This window comes from Nannobrachium achirus, assembly GCF_963921795.1.
Source record: "Nannobrachium achirus genome assembly, chromosome: 17".
Taxonomy (NCBI): domain Eukaryota; kingdom Metazoa; phylum Chordata; class Actinopteri; order Myctophiformes; family Myctophidae; genus Nannobrachium; species Nannobrachium achirus.
Window position 1 is genome coordinate 61,349,819 of NC_137824.1, and position 13,439 is coordinate 61,363,257.

Below are 13,439 nucleotides of genomic sequence, written 5' to 3' on the forward strand. Positions count from 1 at the left end.
CGTAAAGTTGAAATCACGTTGCTAGGCAAAAGTATGTATGAGTTATGTGTGAGAGCAAAGTAGTTTATTGCAAAAATGCATTGATTTTAATTGGGGTAATTTTTGACTCCACTCATGGAAGAGTGGGGTAGTGATACAAAAACTGCAATTTCTCAAAATTAATGAAAGAATAAATAAAAATGCAAATGGCCTCATGTCACAAACATGTTTTATGAGGAATACCTGGAATATGAAAATATTAACACTTTTACTTTTAAAGATATTGAAGAATAACAACCCCTGAGGTCATGCATCTAAGGATTAAAATGGAGAAATGTCTGTGACATTGTCTCTCTATAATAAGGGGATTTTATCAGATATTTGGCAAATCTGCAAACTAAATTGTTACCAAGAAATTTCTTCACCAATATGTTTCTAAATGTGTGTAATAATATGTTCTAAAGGGTTGAAATTCAACTACCGGGGGAAACTTCATACAAGAACTGAAAGTGTGTGTCCCATTAACCTTATTAAACAGGAAAAAAAAAATACAAAAAATAAATCTGCTTTAAGTAGCATGTGAGGGGTCAAACCAGGGTTTTTTCATGATGCTGAATCCATTGAAAGCATTTGTTTTGCACGAAAAACATTCAGTGGGCTACAAATGGCACCCACAAAACTGGAAAAGTGATGACTCATCACTAAACCATAATTTTGTGGGGGCGTTTTTAGCCCACACAAAATGAGCGTACCTTCACTTCACTGCTATATGATTCAACAATTCTTACAACAATGAAGCAAGACATATGTTAGGGCTTTTATTTTTGGTCATGTTTAGAGGTCTAGTCTACAATACGAAGAGCTAGCACACACACAAAGTAGCTGTTAGCTCACTTTTCCACCTGTACAGTTACATATACTGTATGTTATAATATATTAATATCTGACTGTTCCTCAATGTTTCTCCCTCCTCGTTCTATGTCTCTTTTCTATCATTCTCTTTGTCTCAGGCGGGACTTCGCTGCAGCAAACAGGAGGAAGCCTTGGCATGAACGTTTCCCCCAGGAGCTCCGTGAGAAAGTTGCCGACAAGCTGTGAGTGTATCAGAAACCAGATAGTATGCAATCTGTGCTAATCATCTTCTTGACCCCAGACCAGCTGAACAGTTATCACTCTGACTTTGTCATTTTCTTTCTGGATGAGTAGTTCAGACCACCTCCGCCCATACTCAAGGTTGAAGTCAAGGTTGGAGTCAAGGTTGTCGTCATCAAGGTTGTCGTCATCAAGGTTGTCGTCAAATGAGTTGAGCGAGGGGGAAGTGGAGACTTGTACTCTGAACAAAGAGAAGGAGATATATGAGTCAGCTAACAGCTGGGTAAGAACCTAATATTATCTCCATGACATGTATTTACAGCTGGGTTTAAACTGTGACTAGCCCCATATAGAACCTCACCCGTCGCTGCGTCCAGTGTTGCCAACCTAGAGGATTTGTCGCTATATTTAGCTACTTTCCAGACCCCCCTAGAGACTTAATTAGTGAAAAGCTTCTAGAGACAAATCTGGCTACTTTTTCTGCTGATTTGGAGACACATATTGTTTACAGGAGCCAGAGATAAAACCCTATTTTTCCTTCCTTTTCCCTCTCTCTGCCTCCATTTGCTGCTTGCCTGCTCCTCTGTGACACACAAACGTGCACGCCGCATCTCTTTCTCTCTCTACTGGTACTGCTGTGGTGCAAAATAATACAAAAATTCGAATTATTATCCGAAAAATGTGCACGTGCATAGGTTCACGTGCACGCGCTTTTGTGTGCACGTGCGCGCCGCGCGCGTGCACCCCACCCCTAGCGACTTCTAGCTACTTCTGGAAGAGCCACTAGCTACATCCGTTACTGGGGAGTTGGCAACACTGGCTGCGTCCTGTTGTGCTCCGAGATGAGGTCCTAGAAACATGGCCGCTGGAATCGGGCGACAGCCTCCAAATCACAGTTGGGAAACACACAAAACGAAATTTTGTCTAAAAAGTAACGGCAGTTCCGAGCTCCCAGACTGTAAAAACCTCACATCGGTACATAAAACATGAACTGCGGCATGAAACAACCCCTTAAAATCGCTAGTTTTGTCAGCCGGTAATGTTTACAAGCCTGGAAGTTGCAGCCGGAATGGCAGCATTAGCGGCCCCTCTGGTCGAACGTAGCCCCAACCGTCGCTGCATTCGAACAGACATTCGACCAGAGGGGCCGCTAATGCTACCATTCCAGCTGCAACTTCCAGGCTTGTAAACATTATCGGAACTGCTGTTACTTTTTAGACAAAATTTCGTTTTGTGTGTTTCCCAACTGTGATTTGGAGGCTGTCGCCCGATTCCAGCGGCCATGTTTCTAGGACCTCATCTCGGAGCACAACAGTACACAGCGACGGGTGAGGTTCTATATGGGGCTAAACTGTGACGAAAATTGGCTCTCTTCTGGCAAGCCCAATTTGTGATCTTTGTCATGCAGTATTTGAACACCATTTGGTGTCGTTTGTCGTTCAGTGTACAGGGTGTTTTGGGAGGACCTATTGATTGGCCAGGGGCGATCTGAAGAATTCTGACATGTCTGAAAATGTTGTTGGTGCTTGCTCTCAAACAGTCGAAGCATTACTTCAACTTGATTCCCTAATATCATCTTTCTTTTTTTTCTATTTGCACCTGTGCAAAGTAACACACATTGCATGGTACATCTGTGCGTGCATGCGTGCGTGCGTGCGTGTGTAAGGCAGACATTATTTACAACCACAACATGCACACAAGCCTAACCAAAGTATATAATATGCTTAAACTTTTGACAAATAATGTCTAATATTTCTATTTTCTACAATAATGTTACAAATCACTACAAAACCTGTACATCCAGTCATTTGGGATATAAACAAGAAGTTGAAGGATATAATAAAGTATTATAATGATGTACTGTTCATGTTCACATCATGTATACTTTACATTTGCTTTTTTTAAATAAAATATTGAATTGATATTTTACAAATATTGTATTTTTAACCTTTTGGACAAATCTTTACATCAAGGTGCCCAGATGTCCCTAGTGCCCACTTATCCCGTATCCTTGGGGGCTATGCAAAAAAGCCTGAGCCAGTTCAGAGAGGATTTTCTTTCAAAATAAAATATGAAAGAGAGAAACATGTGTTATAATTAGATATAATTAATTACCCTTATTATTATTATTACCCGGGATAAATGAATTTAGTGAACAGTCCACTAACTGTGCGAAAGTAGCCTATAGGCTACACTTTTCCACACAGCATGTTGAATAAGCTCTGCCGCAAGCTGTCCCCATCTAGCTCAGTCGGCCGACTCAAAGACTAGACCAGAATTTCTCAGCCCCTACGAGGCATCAACTTCAGTCACAATAAACAATTTTCCGCTTCTCCTGCTTAGCAGAGAGTGCGGTGTGGCAGAGGAGATCTCCCCGCACGCGTGCGTGTGTTCAAAGTGGTGACACAAAGAGACGTCTGCTGTCCAGGGCCAACTAGATTCTGAAAACGGCACTTTTTGTACTCTATTTTAATTTGAAAATAACAAATCTACAAGCTCACAATGCGTTGTGATGCAACGCATTATGAGCTTGTAGATCTGCTATTTTCAAAAGATATTTATTTATACATTTGAAAACTTGAAATGGGAATTCTGCACAATGAGTTGGCCTACTTTTACTTTTGATACTTTAAGTACATTTTAATGCCAATACTTTTGTACTTTTACTCAAGTATATTTTGAATTCTGTGACTTTTACTTGCAACAGAGTATTTTTATGGTGAGTTGTTACTAACCTAACCCAAACCCTAACCTCAGTAAAACTGTGCCTAAACCTAACCCTAACCCTTAGTGGAAATGATGTGCTGTGAGGCCGCTCCTGGAGAGAACGCATGTGTTTCTGAGACCTCAGTAGACCACATGCCGGCTTAATGACTGTAATGTAGAAAGTAAATAATGCATTCCTGGCCAGGAAATAAATCACTTGCTTTTCAACGGGTAAAACGCCCACAAAACTGTGAAAAGTTATCAAAAGTGATGACTCATCACTTTTCATCACTAAACCATCGTTTTCTGGGGCCATTTGTAGCCCAAGGAATGTTTTTTTGTGCAAAACAAATGCTTGCAATGGATTCAGCATCATGACAAACCCATAGTTAGACCCCTCACATCCTACTTAAATACACAGAAAGAAAAAAAAAGTTTTTCTGGGTATTTTCCTCCTGTATAGAAAGTCGACTCGGGCGCCCTAGCTTAATCATTAGAGCATGCCCTGGCCTACATCTGTGCAAAATGTGGCGCTTTTAGACTGATTAGCATGAAATTACCATTCTATCTCCCTATGGCCTCCGACTAAAACAAAGCATTTAGAGAATAAGCTGAGATGTTAACATCCTCTCTCTGTTCCAGGAGGACTCAACCATGAATTCAAGGAGGATGGAAGGTGAGCTGACACTATGAATTGATGGATGTCTTCAATATTAAACCGAATTAACATCTAGCTTATTGTCCTACTTATATTGATCCCAAATGACTAACCCTATTAGGCAGAAATGCCCCTGTTGTCCAGTTTCCCCGCCTAGCCTGATTTCAGACTCAGCTGAAGTTTGAGTCTGACATTGTGCCCTGTTTGAGCGATTTCTGGAGGGGAGGGACTTTGACTTTCTCTAAACCAATCACTACAGATTAGGGATGGAAATCGGAATCGGCCAATATCAAAAATCAGCAGGTATGATATCAAACCGGCCAAAACGGTGACCGGCAGGTCACTGACATAAATACCGGTTTTATGCCAATTGTGTCTATGGCACTGCACATCATGATGCTCTGGTCCTGTGACTAAAGCAAACATTAGCAAGTAGCAGCCAGTCTACTTAGTGGCAGCCTACAGAATACAGATGGTGATGATTACCTTTGCAATGTAAGGATATATTCCATAATCCTGTGTCAATGTTGTCTCAAAAAAGGAGGGGAAAAAAAACATACGTCACCTGCTTTCCTCCTGCCTAGTCCAGACAGTCATATTAGACTGGATATTGTCTGTGATTTTGGATATTTTACTATTGTGATTGATTTGGCATTAGTGTTCTTGGTGTCAGACCGCCATTCCGAAACACCTCCATTCCGAAACAGGGTTAGGGTTAGTTAGGGTTAGGGTTAGGGTTAGGGTTAGAAGTCAATGTTCGGAATGGCGGGGTGTAACCAGTGTTCTTCTAGCTTATTGGTACTCAAATTGAAGTATGTCTTGTAGGCCTACTTGGCCTGAAAAAAGGGTATTGGAGCAACCCTATTTTCTAGTTCTTAGCTAAAGAAATCGGTATCGAAAAAATCGGTTTTGGCAGGTCAGACCTTCATAAAACCGGTGGATTGGTATCGGCCAAGAATTTTGCAATCGGTCCATCTCTACTACAGATCAAAGCAAAGCACCTCGTCTTCTGATGATGACTCAATGATGATGACGTCGCTTGAAAAACGGGTAGCGGATTGGTTATTCGTTAAACCCACCCCCAGCCCCTGCGCTCATTGGAGGAGCCATAATTTCGGACGGGAAAAGCGCTTATTATGAACACAACACCAGACCAGAGAAACAGTCCACTCTGAGAGTGGGCTGGAACCAGGCTAAATAGCGGAGTAGATAAGTGCTACGATCTTTCAATTTATGATAAAAGCATGAAAATTGGCATGAGCAGTCTCCATGGGTCACTTGACAAGAACATTGTCCGAGCCAATTGAAATTTCAATATGGCGGCCATTTTCCAAGATGGCCGACACCTCAGTGCAGCAGTTAAGTAATATAATGGTTTATTTGGTGATACAAGCATGAAAATTGCCATGAGCTGTCTCTGTGGGTCACTTGACAATAAGCCACCCACAGCTACTTGAAATTTCAAGATGGTGGCCATTTTTCAAGATGGCCACCACCTTAGTGGAGCAGTTAAGTGATATAATGGTTTATCTAATGAAAATTGCCATGAGCTGTCTCAAAGGCTCATTTGACAAGAAAACACCCACAGCCACTTTAAAATTTAAGATGGTGGCCACTTTTCAAGATTGCCACCACCTAAATGGAGCAGTTAAGCAATATAATTGTTTAGTTAGTGACACAAGCTGGCATGCAAATTGGTATGAGCAGTCTCTATGACAGGAAAACACTTCCAACCACTTGAAAATTCTATTTTCAAGATGGCTGACCCCTGGATCCTCAAAAGATCCATTTTCTCAAAGAAATGTATGTATTTTTCATTAACTTCTTCAGTGCCATATGCAAAGTGGGACCTCTTATATTGCCACCAAAGGGTACAAAGGGTTAAAAAATAGTGTGCACGCTGGTGCACAGATTCGTGCACAGATCATGCACTATGCATGTGCATGCTTTTCACAGCTTTCAAACAAAAAAATCCGCTTGGAAATCCGTCCAGGCATTCAGGAGAAAGGAGCCCTTATGTTTTCTTCAAATGTAAACAAACATGGCTGCCATGGGGGTTAAACATGCAATTTCGCGATCGCGATCATGCCTAGTACACTGTTTGAGGTCCAAAATTTTTTTTTAATTTTTTTTTATTATTATTTAAAAAATCAAACCTCGGTTCGAAGTGGAGCGGTGAATTTGAGCAGCTGTACCCTATGTGAGTGAGTGAGTGAGTGTAAACTGTGCCTGTGAGTGAGTGGTGAGTGTGCCTGGCCTGCACAAAACAGCGCCCCTCCTTTAACTAGTGTGTTGTGTGTGGCCACTCAAGGTATTGCCCAGGCTACGGACAGGGCCAGCCAGCCACCCACCCACCCAGCCAGCCAGCCACATACCCACGGATATACCTGTTCATTGGGAGCGCTTTCACCGCTCCAAAAAAAAAGACGTCCAGAAGACGTCTGGCAGGGAGGTCCATTGTTAAAAAGACGTTTTTATTATAGAAACGTCTTTTTTGGCAGGGAAGGTGTTAACTGCTTTAGTGCCCGAACCGAATAATTTCGGTTCTTTTTTCCATTCCCATACTAATTTTTGAATCTATTTCGCTTACCCTGAGCTGCTAGCAGCGACGTGGGTGGTCCTGGCTCCTCCACCGCTTCCCAACGAGCCATTCTACTTGGCCCGATGATTTATTCCATTGAAAATGGGTTAGAAAAAAGTTTAGAGCCCCCCCAAAAAAACGCTGTTTCAGCAAGACGTATTAAGGATTACAAGAACCGACATTTTTCGGTTCCTTTAGTAAAATGAATTAAATAATCGGAGGCATCAACGGAAGCCCCGGTCTAATTTCCCATCCAAGCACAAGGCCGCGATTCTGTTTACACGGCCCGTAATGGGAAAAAAAGGCCGCCCCACGCCGCCCACTCCAATAGAAAAACACATCTTTACAGCGGATTTTCTCCGGATTGTGTTCCGAGGCCAGCAGAAAAGTTTTTTTGGCGGCTGAATAACTTTAGATCGGTCTTCTAAAAAATTACATAGCCGATTGCTAACTGAAAGCTAACTTCCTCCGGCTCGCTAGCATAGCACTCATTCCAGTGTAAAGCCAAGCCAGCTCAGGCTGGCGACCCGGATGTGATAGTGATTGCCTACGGGAGAATGGCTGGCACTCTAGCGGCACCTAGCGGCGCCCGGCAGTTATTGTGTTAAGGACGATTTGGTGTAATTTAATTTTAGATTATGCTAAGGAATAACTTTTAACACATCACAATACAATTGTGTTGATCAGATTAGAAAAGAGTGAATACTACCAGAGCACACTGGTGATATATCACTGCTGTTAAACTGAATGGGGTTCAATGTAAGCTTATTGAAAGTTAGTATCCCAAATGCTGTCTAATTCATCCCAAAACAGTTAGATAGCCGCACCTGAATGTACAGCTTGTGCCAGTGCGGGAGAGCCGAGCCAAGGTTAATGGGGTTTTAGTTAACCGGATGGTGTACAGATCGCACAGGATTTAAATGGCATTGGATGAACGATCAGAATAAGTGCAGGGTTAAGGCATGAACTTAGTTGTATCCCATACATCAAAGTGCTTTGTAAAAGGTGGAAAAAGGAGCCTAAGACATGTCAGAAGCCATCATAACAGTTGAGAAAACTAACTGGGACAGATGTTTCATTTGTCATCAGGTCAACAAGGAGAAACTAATTCATCCGAGTTTATTCAGCAGAGAGCACGATCGTACTGGTTATGATACCATTACAAGAAATATTCCATGATTTCATAAGATCAATGTTCGGCCTATCTTACTTAGTCCAACCCGACTAGATGAAGCAGCACTCAAAGAGCATGCCAAACATGCTTATGTGCTTCTTATGAGGCTGGATAAGTGTGGGGACAGGCATTGAAGCGACATCCACAAATGCCGAGCCCATCCAACTGGGGATGGGTGAAACAGGACGAGGAGTGGAAAGTCTTCTGGACACCACTTCCACCTATTGCGGAGAGTTGTTGGGAGTTGACCAAATGTGGGTGCACCAAGGCATGTACTGGAAGGTGTAAGTGCTTCAGATATGGACTCAGTTGCACATGCCTTTAAGTTGCCCCTGCTAGAACCTATTTGCATGTTTCTTTTGCCAGAGTTATTCCCTGTTGTCCTCTGTGTTTTCAGGTGTAGGCCTGTGGAATCAAAGACTAGAGACCACTCTTTGCCTGCTCTTGTCGATGAGGAAGTAATTGGGCTGACCCCGTTGCTTCCACTGCACATTTTCAGTTTAGTTCCTCAGTATTGTTTCTTTTTGCAATGGTTCCGTGGCAGTGTCAGCCAAAGCTGCTGCATCATTCAGTATTGCTCAATATCTATTTTGGAGCACTGTCCGTTCAGCACCACAACTTGCTAATGTTTTTTATTTTTTTCCCCAACCCTTTGCGACCATAGGTCGCAGTTTACTGTCAGAACCGGCACACCTTGTCTGTATGTATATATGTATACGTTTAATGCCTGATACTGTGGTGATGTGTCACTGTGACATTGCAGTGATGTCAGATACTCAGAGTAGAGATCTCCATATATGGGCATAAATGGGATTCTGTTAGGATCTCCATATATGGGCATAAAAGGGATTAGTGATGTCAGATACTCAGAGCAGGGATCTCCATATATGGGCATGAAGGGGATTGTATCCCAGATGATGCCCTGTTTGGACAACCACTCTAACAGAATCCATATATGGACAAGACAGATGGCGAGAGCGAAAAGCGACCTCGCCTTTCGCCCTTAGGCGTCTTACTGGTATTTGACAAATGTAATGGCTGTTAGTTAAAATACCTTGTTGTGGTTAAGGAGATTGTGTACCTCAGTGAACCCTATGAGCTATTCTGGTGGGAGGCAACTCCTGGCAGGTTTTACCAAACTGGACAGGTTGTGGGCAAGGAGTCAGACAAATCACAGTCAAACAATCTCCCTTGACAGAGCCTTTTGAGGAACCCAATAAACTTGTGTGAGGAAATGTTTCATTTAAAGATCCACGTGTCGGGCGGCAGTCATCCTGAAAAATGGCCGCCATCTTGAAATTCCAAGTAGCTGTGGGTGGGTTATTGTCAAGTGACCCACAGAGACTGCTCATGCCAATTCTCATGCTCTTATCATCAACTGAAAGATTCTGACGAAAACAAGCAGTTAGCCGCTCCACTAAAAGGAAGGAAATCCTGTTGTCGTATACATTTGATTTGACAATTGGCTACAAATCGATTTTTAATGTTTACAACTAATTTGCCTAAATGCACCACCAGCTGTCTGTTCCTATGGCTTGATCTAGCTCAGACAGTCGTGTGTGTGTGTGTGTGTGTGTGTGTGTGTGTGTGTGTGTGTGTGTGTGTGTGTGTGTGTGTGTGTGTGTGTGTGTGTGTGTGTGTGTGTGTGTGTGTGTGTGTGTGTGTGTGTGTGTGTGTGTGTGTGTGTGTGTCTTTCCATGTCTACCATTACAGGGAATGGCACCTCTTCCAGTACATCACGAAAATGGAACCCAACCAGTCAAAGATGGAAGCAACAGTTTAAGAAGCTTGCAAAGGGTGACTGTGAAGTTGTCGAAGTTGGGAGTTTTGTGTTTGGGAAAAGCGAGGAATTCTTCGTAGGAACGGGGAATAATGGAACTGAGGTCTACTTGGGGTTAACGGATGATGGCACTGAAGTCGCAGTGAAGAAAATGACAATTAGAAACCTTGCCGTGCTGAAGAATGAGACAACTTTTTTATGTCTTACAAAGCTTAAGCATCCTTCAATTGTAAAATATGTTGGCCATGCAGAGGATAGGAACTTTGGTTACCTTGTTCTTAAGTTATGTGAATACACCCTGGAAGAATACATGCGTGATCACAACCCTCCTTCAGAACAGGAGAGGAAACAGCTTGCATATCAAGTTCTCCAGAGCTTAGAAGTTCTTCATTGTCAGAATCCTAGAATTCTCCATTGTGATATCAAGCCCCAGAATGTCTTTATTGGTAAGCTATAATGATGATGATGATAATGATAATTATTATTATTGCGACCGTATTATTATTACCCATATAACAGAAAATGTATTTTGCTCAATCTATAACTCTTATATTATCTTACCCAATATGCTTTGCAGATATTCAAGGCAAGGCTAGATTGGCAGATTTTGGAATAAGCCGAGAATTACCAGAAGGAGACTCAAGTATATTCACGTGCCCTGCAGGAACAACTTCCTGGATGGCAAAGGAGACTTTGGAAGAAGAAGAAGAAGGTTCTGTCATTTATAAAAGAAGCAGTGACATCCAGGTTGTTATTTATTCTGTATGAGAATTTGATGAATGAGAACAACATAAATGTGTTCTTTATATTCATTCTTAATGGCTGAGACTTTATGATGGATGAACATATTGTATAGCCTAGGGATGTGAAAAATCGACTCAAAAATCAACTCATGCTTACCGCGACTCAAAAAGTATGAGTCGAAAAATCACGTTATAAGCGCTAATGTTTTCCAAATGTGAGAGGACCGGTGTGTGTCTGTCTGTGTTGTACAGTACTTGCATGCATCGCAGATTCGCATGCATGCGGCGCTAGTCAGGTCCACGGACTACTGTTTGAGAAACACTGCTGGACTGGTCTGATGCACGCGTCATGACAGTGCGCGCCAAGTCGCTGACTGGATGTGTTTTGTTTACGAGCGAGGCAGACCAAAGCTCCACATTTGATACACTAGCCTGGGGTGCCAGCCAGAGCGCTCCCACTACCTTCCATGGACTTTTTCACTCCGCTTCTAGTCTCTAGAGAACAGACCCCATGCTAACGCAAGGAAGAGCATTATTTATTATAATTATTATTAGGGCTTTGATGCAAGTTCTGATGGGTGCAGCTGCATAAGTTGTGTTGCTTAAAGTAATGTGCCGTTGTGCTCTCCTCTCAGCTGCTGCTTAGCGGATTTTTTTTTTTAAAAGTCAATTGACGCACTGATTTTCGTCCTCGACGCGTCGATTCGCAAATAATGCGTCGATTAACATCCCTAGTATAGCCTAGTAAACTGACTCGTAGGAGTCTGGTTTACGAGGCTACATATTGTATCCCTTCTAAAAGAATCAGTGATATCCAGTTTATTGTATTCTGTAGAACAATTTAATTAGTTTGTGTGTGTGTGTGTGTGTGTGTGTGTGTGTGTGTGTGTGTGTGTGTGTGTGTGTGTGTGTGTGTGTGTGTGTGTGTGTGTGTGTGTGTGTGTGTGTGTGTGTGTGTGTGTGTGTGTGTATTCTATACCGGTATCATTTTCACATTCATTCTAAAGGTGGCTGGGATGTTGATCTATTACATCCTGTCTGGAGGAGAACATCCATTTGGAAAAGGCCGTAGATGTGAAACCAACATTATGGATGGAATCTACAACCTGGACCACGTTCAGGATGAGGGAGCCAAGGATCTCATTGAGAAGATGATCAATGAAGACCCAAAGAAAAGACCTACAGTTGAGGAATGCTTGGCCGATCCCTTCTGGTCAACTGAGAGGTAGGATTGAAACATTTTTAGCTCCACATTCATTCATTCACTGATGAAATCTTATTTCAGCTGAAGTTATATTTTCATATTCTCAGAATAAACATACTGTAGCTATTATAATAGAGCAGGGGTCTTTTTACATATAGGTAAAGTAAGTTTAGGTATTTTTACTCTACTGGAGTATTTCCAATTGTATCTGTTTTTGTTAACAGCGGTAATTATTAATATTCTTTTAATTAATTGTGTTAAAATTGTTGACGCATTTAATGCATGCACAGATGATCGGTCCCCTTCACTGCCGAGGTTATTCTGTCGGTAGAAGACTGCTATGAGGAAGTTGTTAAAACGTCTTGGATACTGAAGTGACCACTGAATAATAACTGATCATCATACATCTCAAATATAGTCTACTAGTACCTTTGTTACTAAAATCCACAATGTTAGGGTGTTGCTCCAACTTCCTTGGATTTAATAGATAGCAGTGTAGGGCTCACGGTGGACACTGCCAGTCAGCTACGCTTTGTAAGATCAGCAGGTGAACGGTGGCTCGTTGAGAATGCGCATTTGACCCAGTTTTGGCATGCGTGGCCAGACTGTTGACTGACAAATGCTCCCGTCATACAGTCTGGGGTAACATAAGAAGAATGATAAGTATCCGGTTAAAGCGGAAGTGAAGCCTCCTCCCCACTTCCGTTTCATTTTTACCATCGTGCACATTTATCCTAATATAAATAAAAATCATCATATACTTCGATTTTTTTAAATTAAAAACGATATTTCGATGCAGTTACTATATTGTTACACCCCTATTGTCTGGCTACGCGAGACTAACCCAGATTTGACCGGCAATCAACAGCACAAATTAATAGGCAGCTGTAACTTCTCTGCCTGTGTCAAGTGTCAACTGAATGTTTTATCTGTAGTCTAGATGACAAATAGTAGGTACTGGGTAGATCCTCTCCCCTTCATGTTAAAGAAAGTAAGACATGATGACAATGCCTCTGAACATTGGCTTGCAATTATTGCACTTAGGCAACATTCAATAATATTAGGCTTGACATTCAGGATGCAAAATAAAGTTGCCCTTTTGAGAGGTGGAACTTACACGTCATTTAAATATATGAAGACCTGACTTTGTCTCTCCTCCACCCCCAGGGTTTGACCAATCAATAGAGAAGATGCTGAAGTGTAAGTGTTTATTGTGTTTTATTCATGAACATCCAGATATGTAGAACAGCTCATATACACATCTGCATGTGACATTCATCTATTAACATCCTACTGTGAATTAAGATTATAATAACCATACCTGTAATGTGTTTATTAACGGGAAAACAAGTTATTTAAATTAAAGAAGTAAAGTAAAGATATTAGTACAATAAATAGTTGAAATAGATTATATATATGTGTACAGTGAGCCTAAAATGTAAATAAAGTTTCACACATTAACTGGACACATTCAACACTATTACCATTACTGTACATGACTATATCAGATTAATGTTGGAGT

General features: G+C 41.7%; 1 protein-coding gene across 2 annotated transcripts in view; it reads left to right on the plus strand.

Moving 5' to 3' along the window:
- Positions 1 to 13,439, plus strand: part of LOC308302599 (ribosomal protein S6 kinase alpha-2-like) — a 50,282-nt gene that overhangs the window by 34,998 nt on the left and 1,845 nt on the right. For both annotated transcript variants that reach the window (XM_080746856.1, XM_080746855.1), the window contains 7 exons: positions 990 to 1,073; positions 1,186 to 1,354; positions 4,420 to 4,453; positions 9,904 to 10,416; positions 10,548 to 10,717; positions 11,721 to 11,938; positions 13,085 to 13,117. In XM_080746856.1, coding sequence (XP_080602982.1) covers positions 990 to 1,073; positions 1,186 to 1,354; positions 4,420 to 4,453; positions 9,904 to 10,416; positions 10,548 to 10,717; positions 11,721 to 11,938; positions 13,085 to 13,091 — 1,195 coding nt within the window. In that variant the 3' untranslated portion in view covers positions 13,092 to 13,117. The remainder of the gene's footprint in view (positions 1 to 989; positions 1,074 to 1,185; positions 1,355 to 4,419; positions 4,454 to 9,903; positions 10,417 to 10,547; positions 10,718 to 11,720; positions 11,939 to 13,084; positions 13,118 to 13,439) is intronic.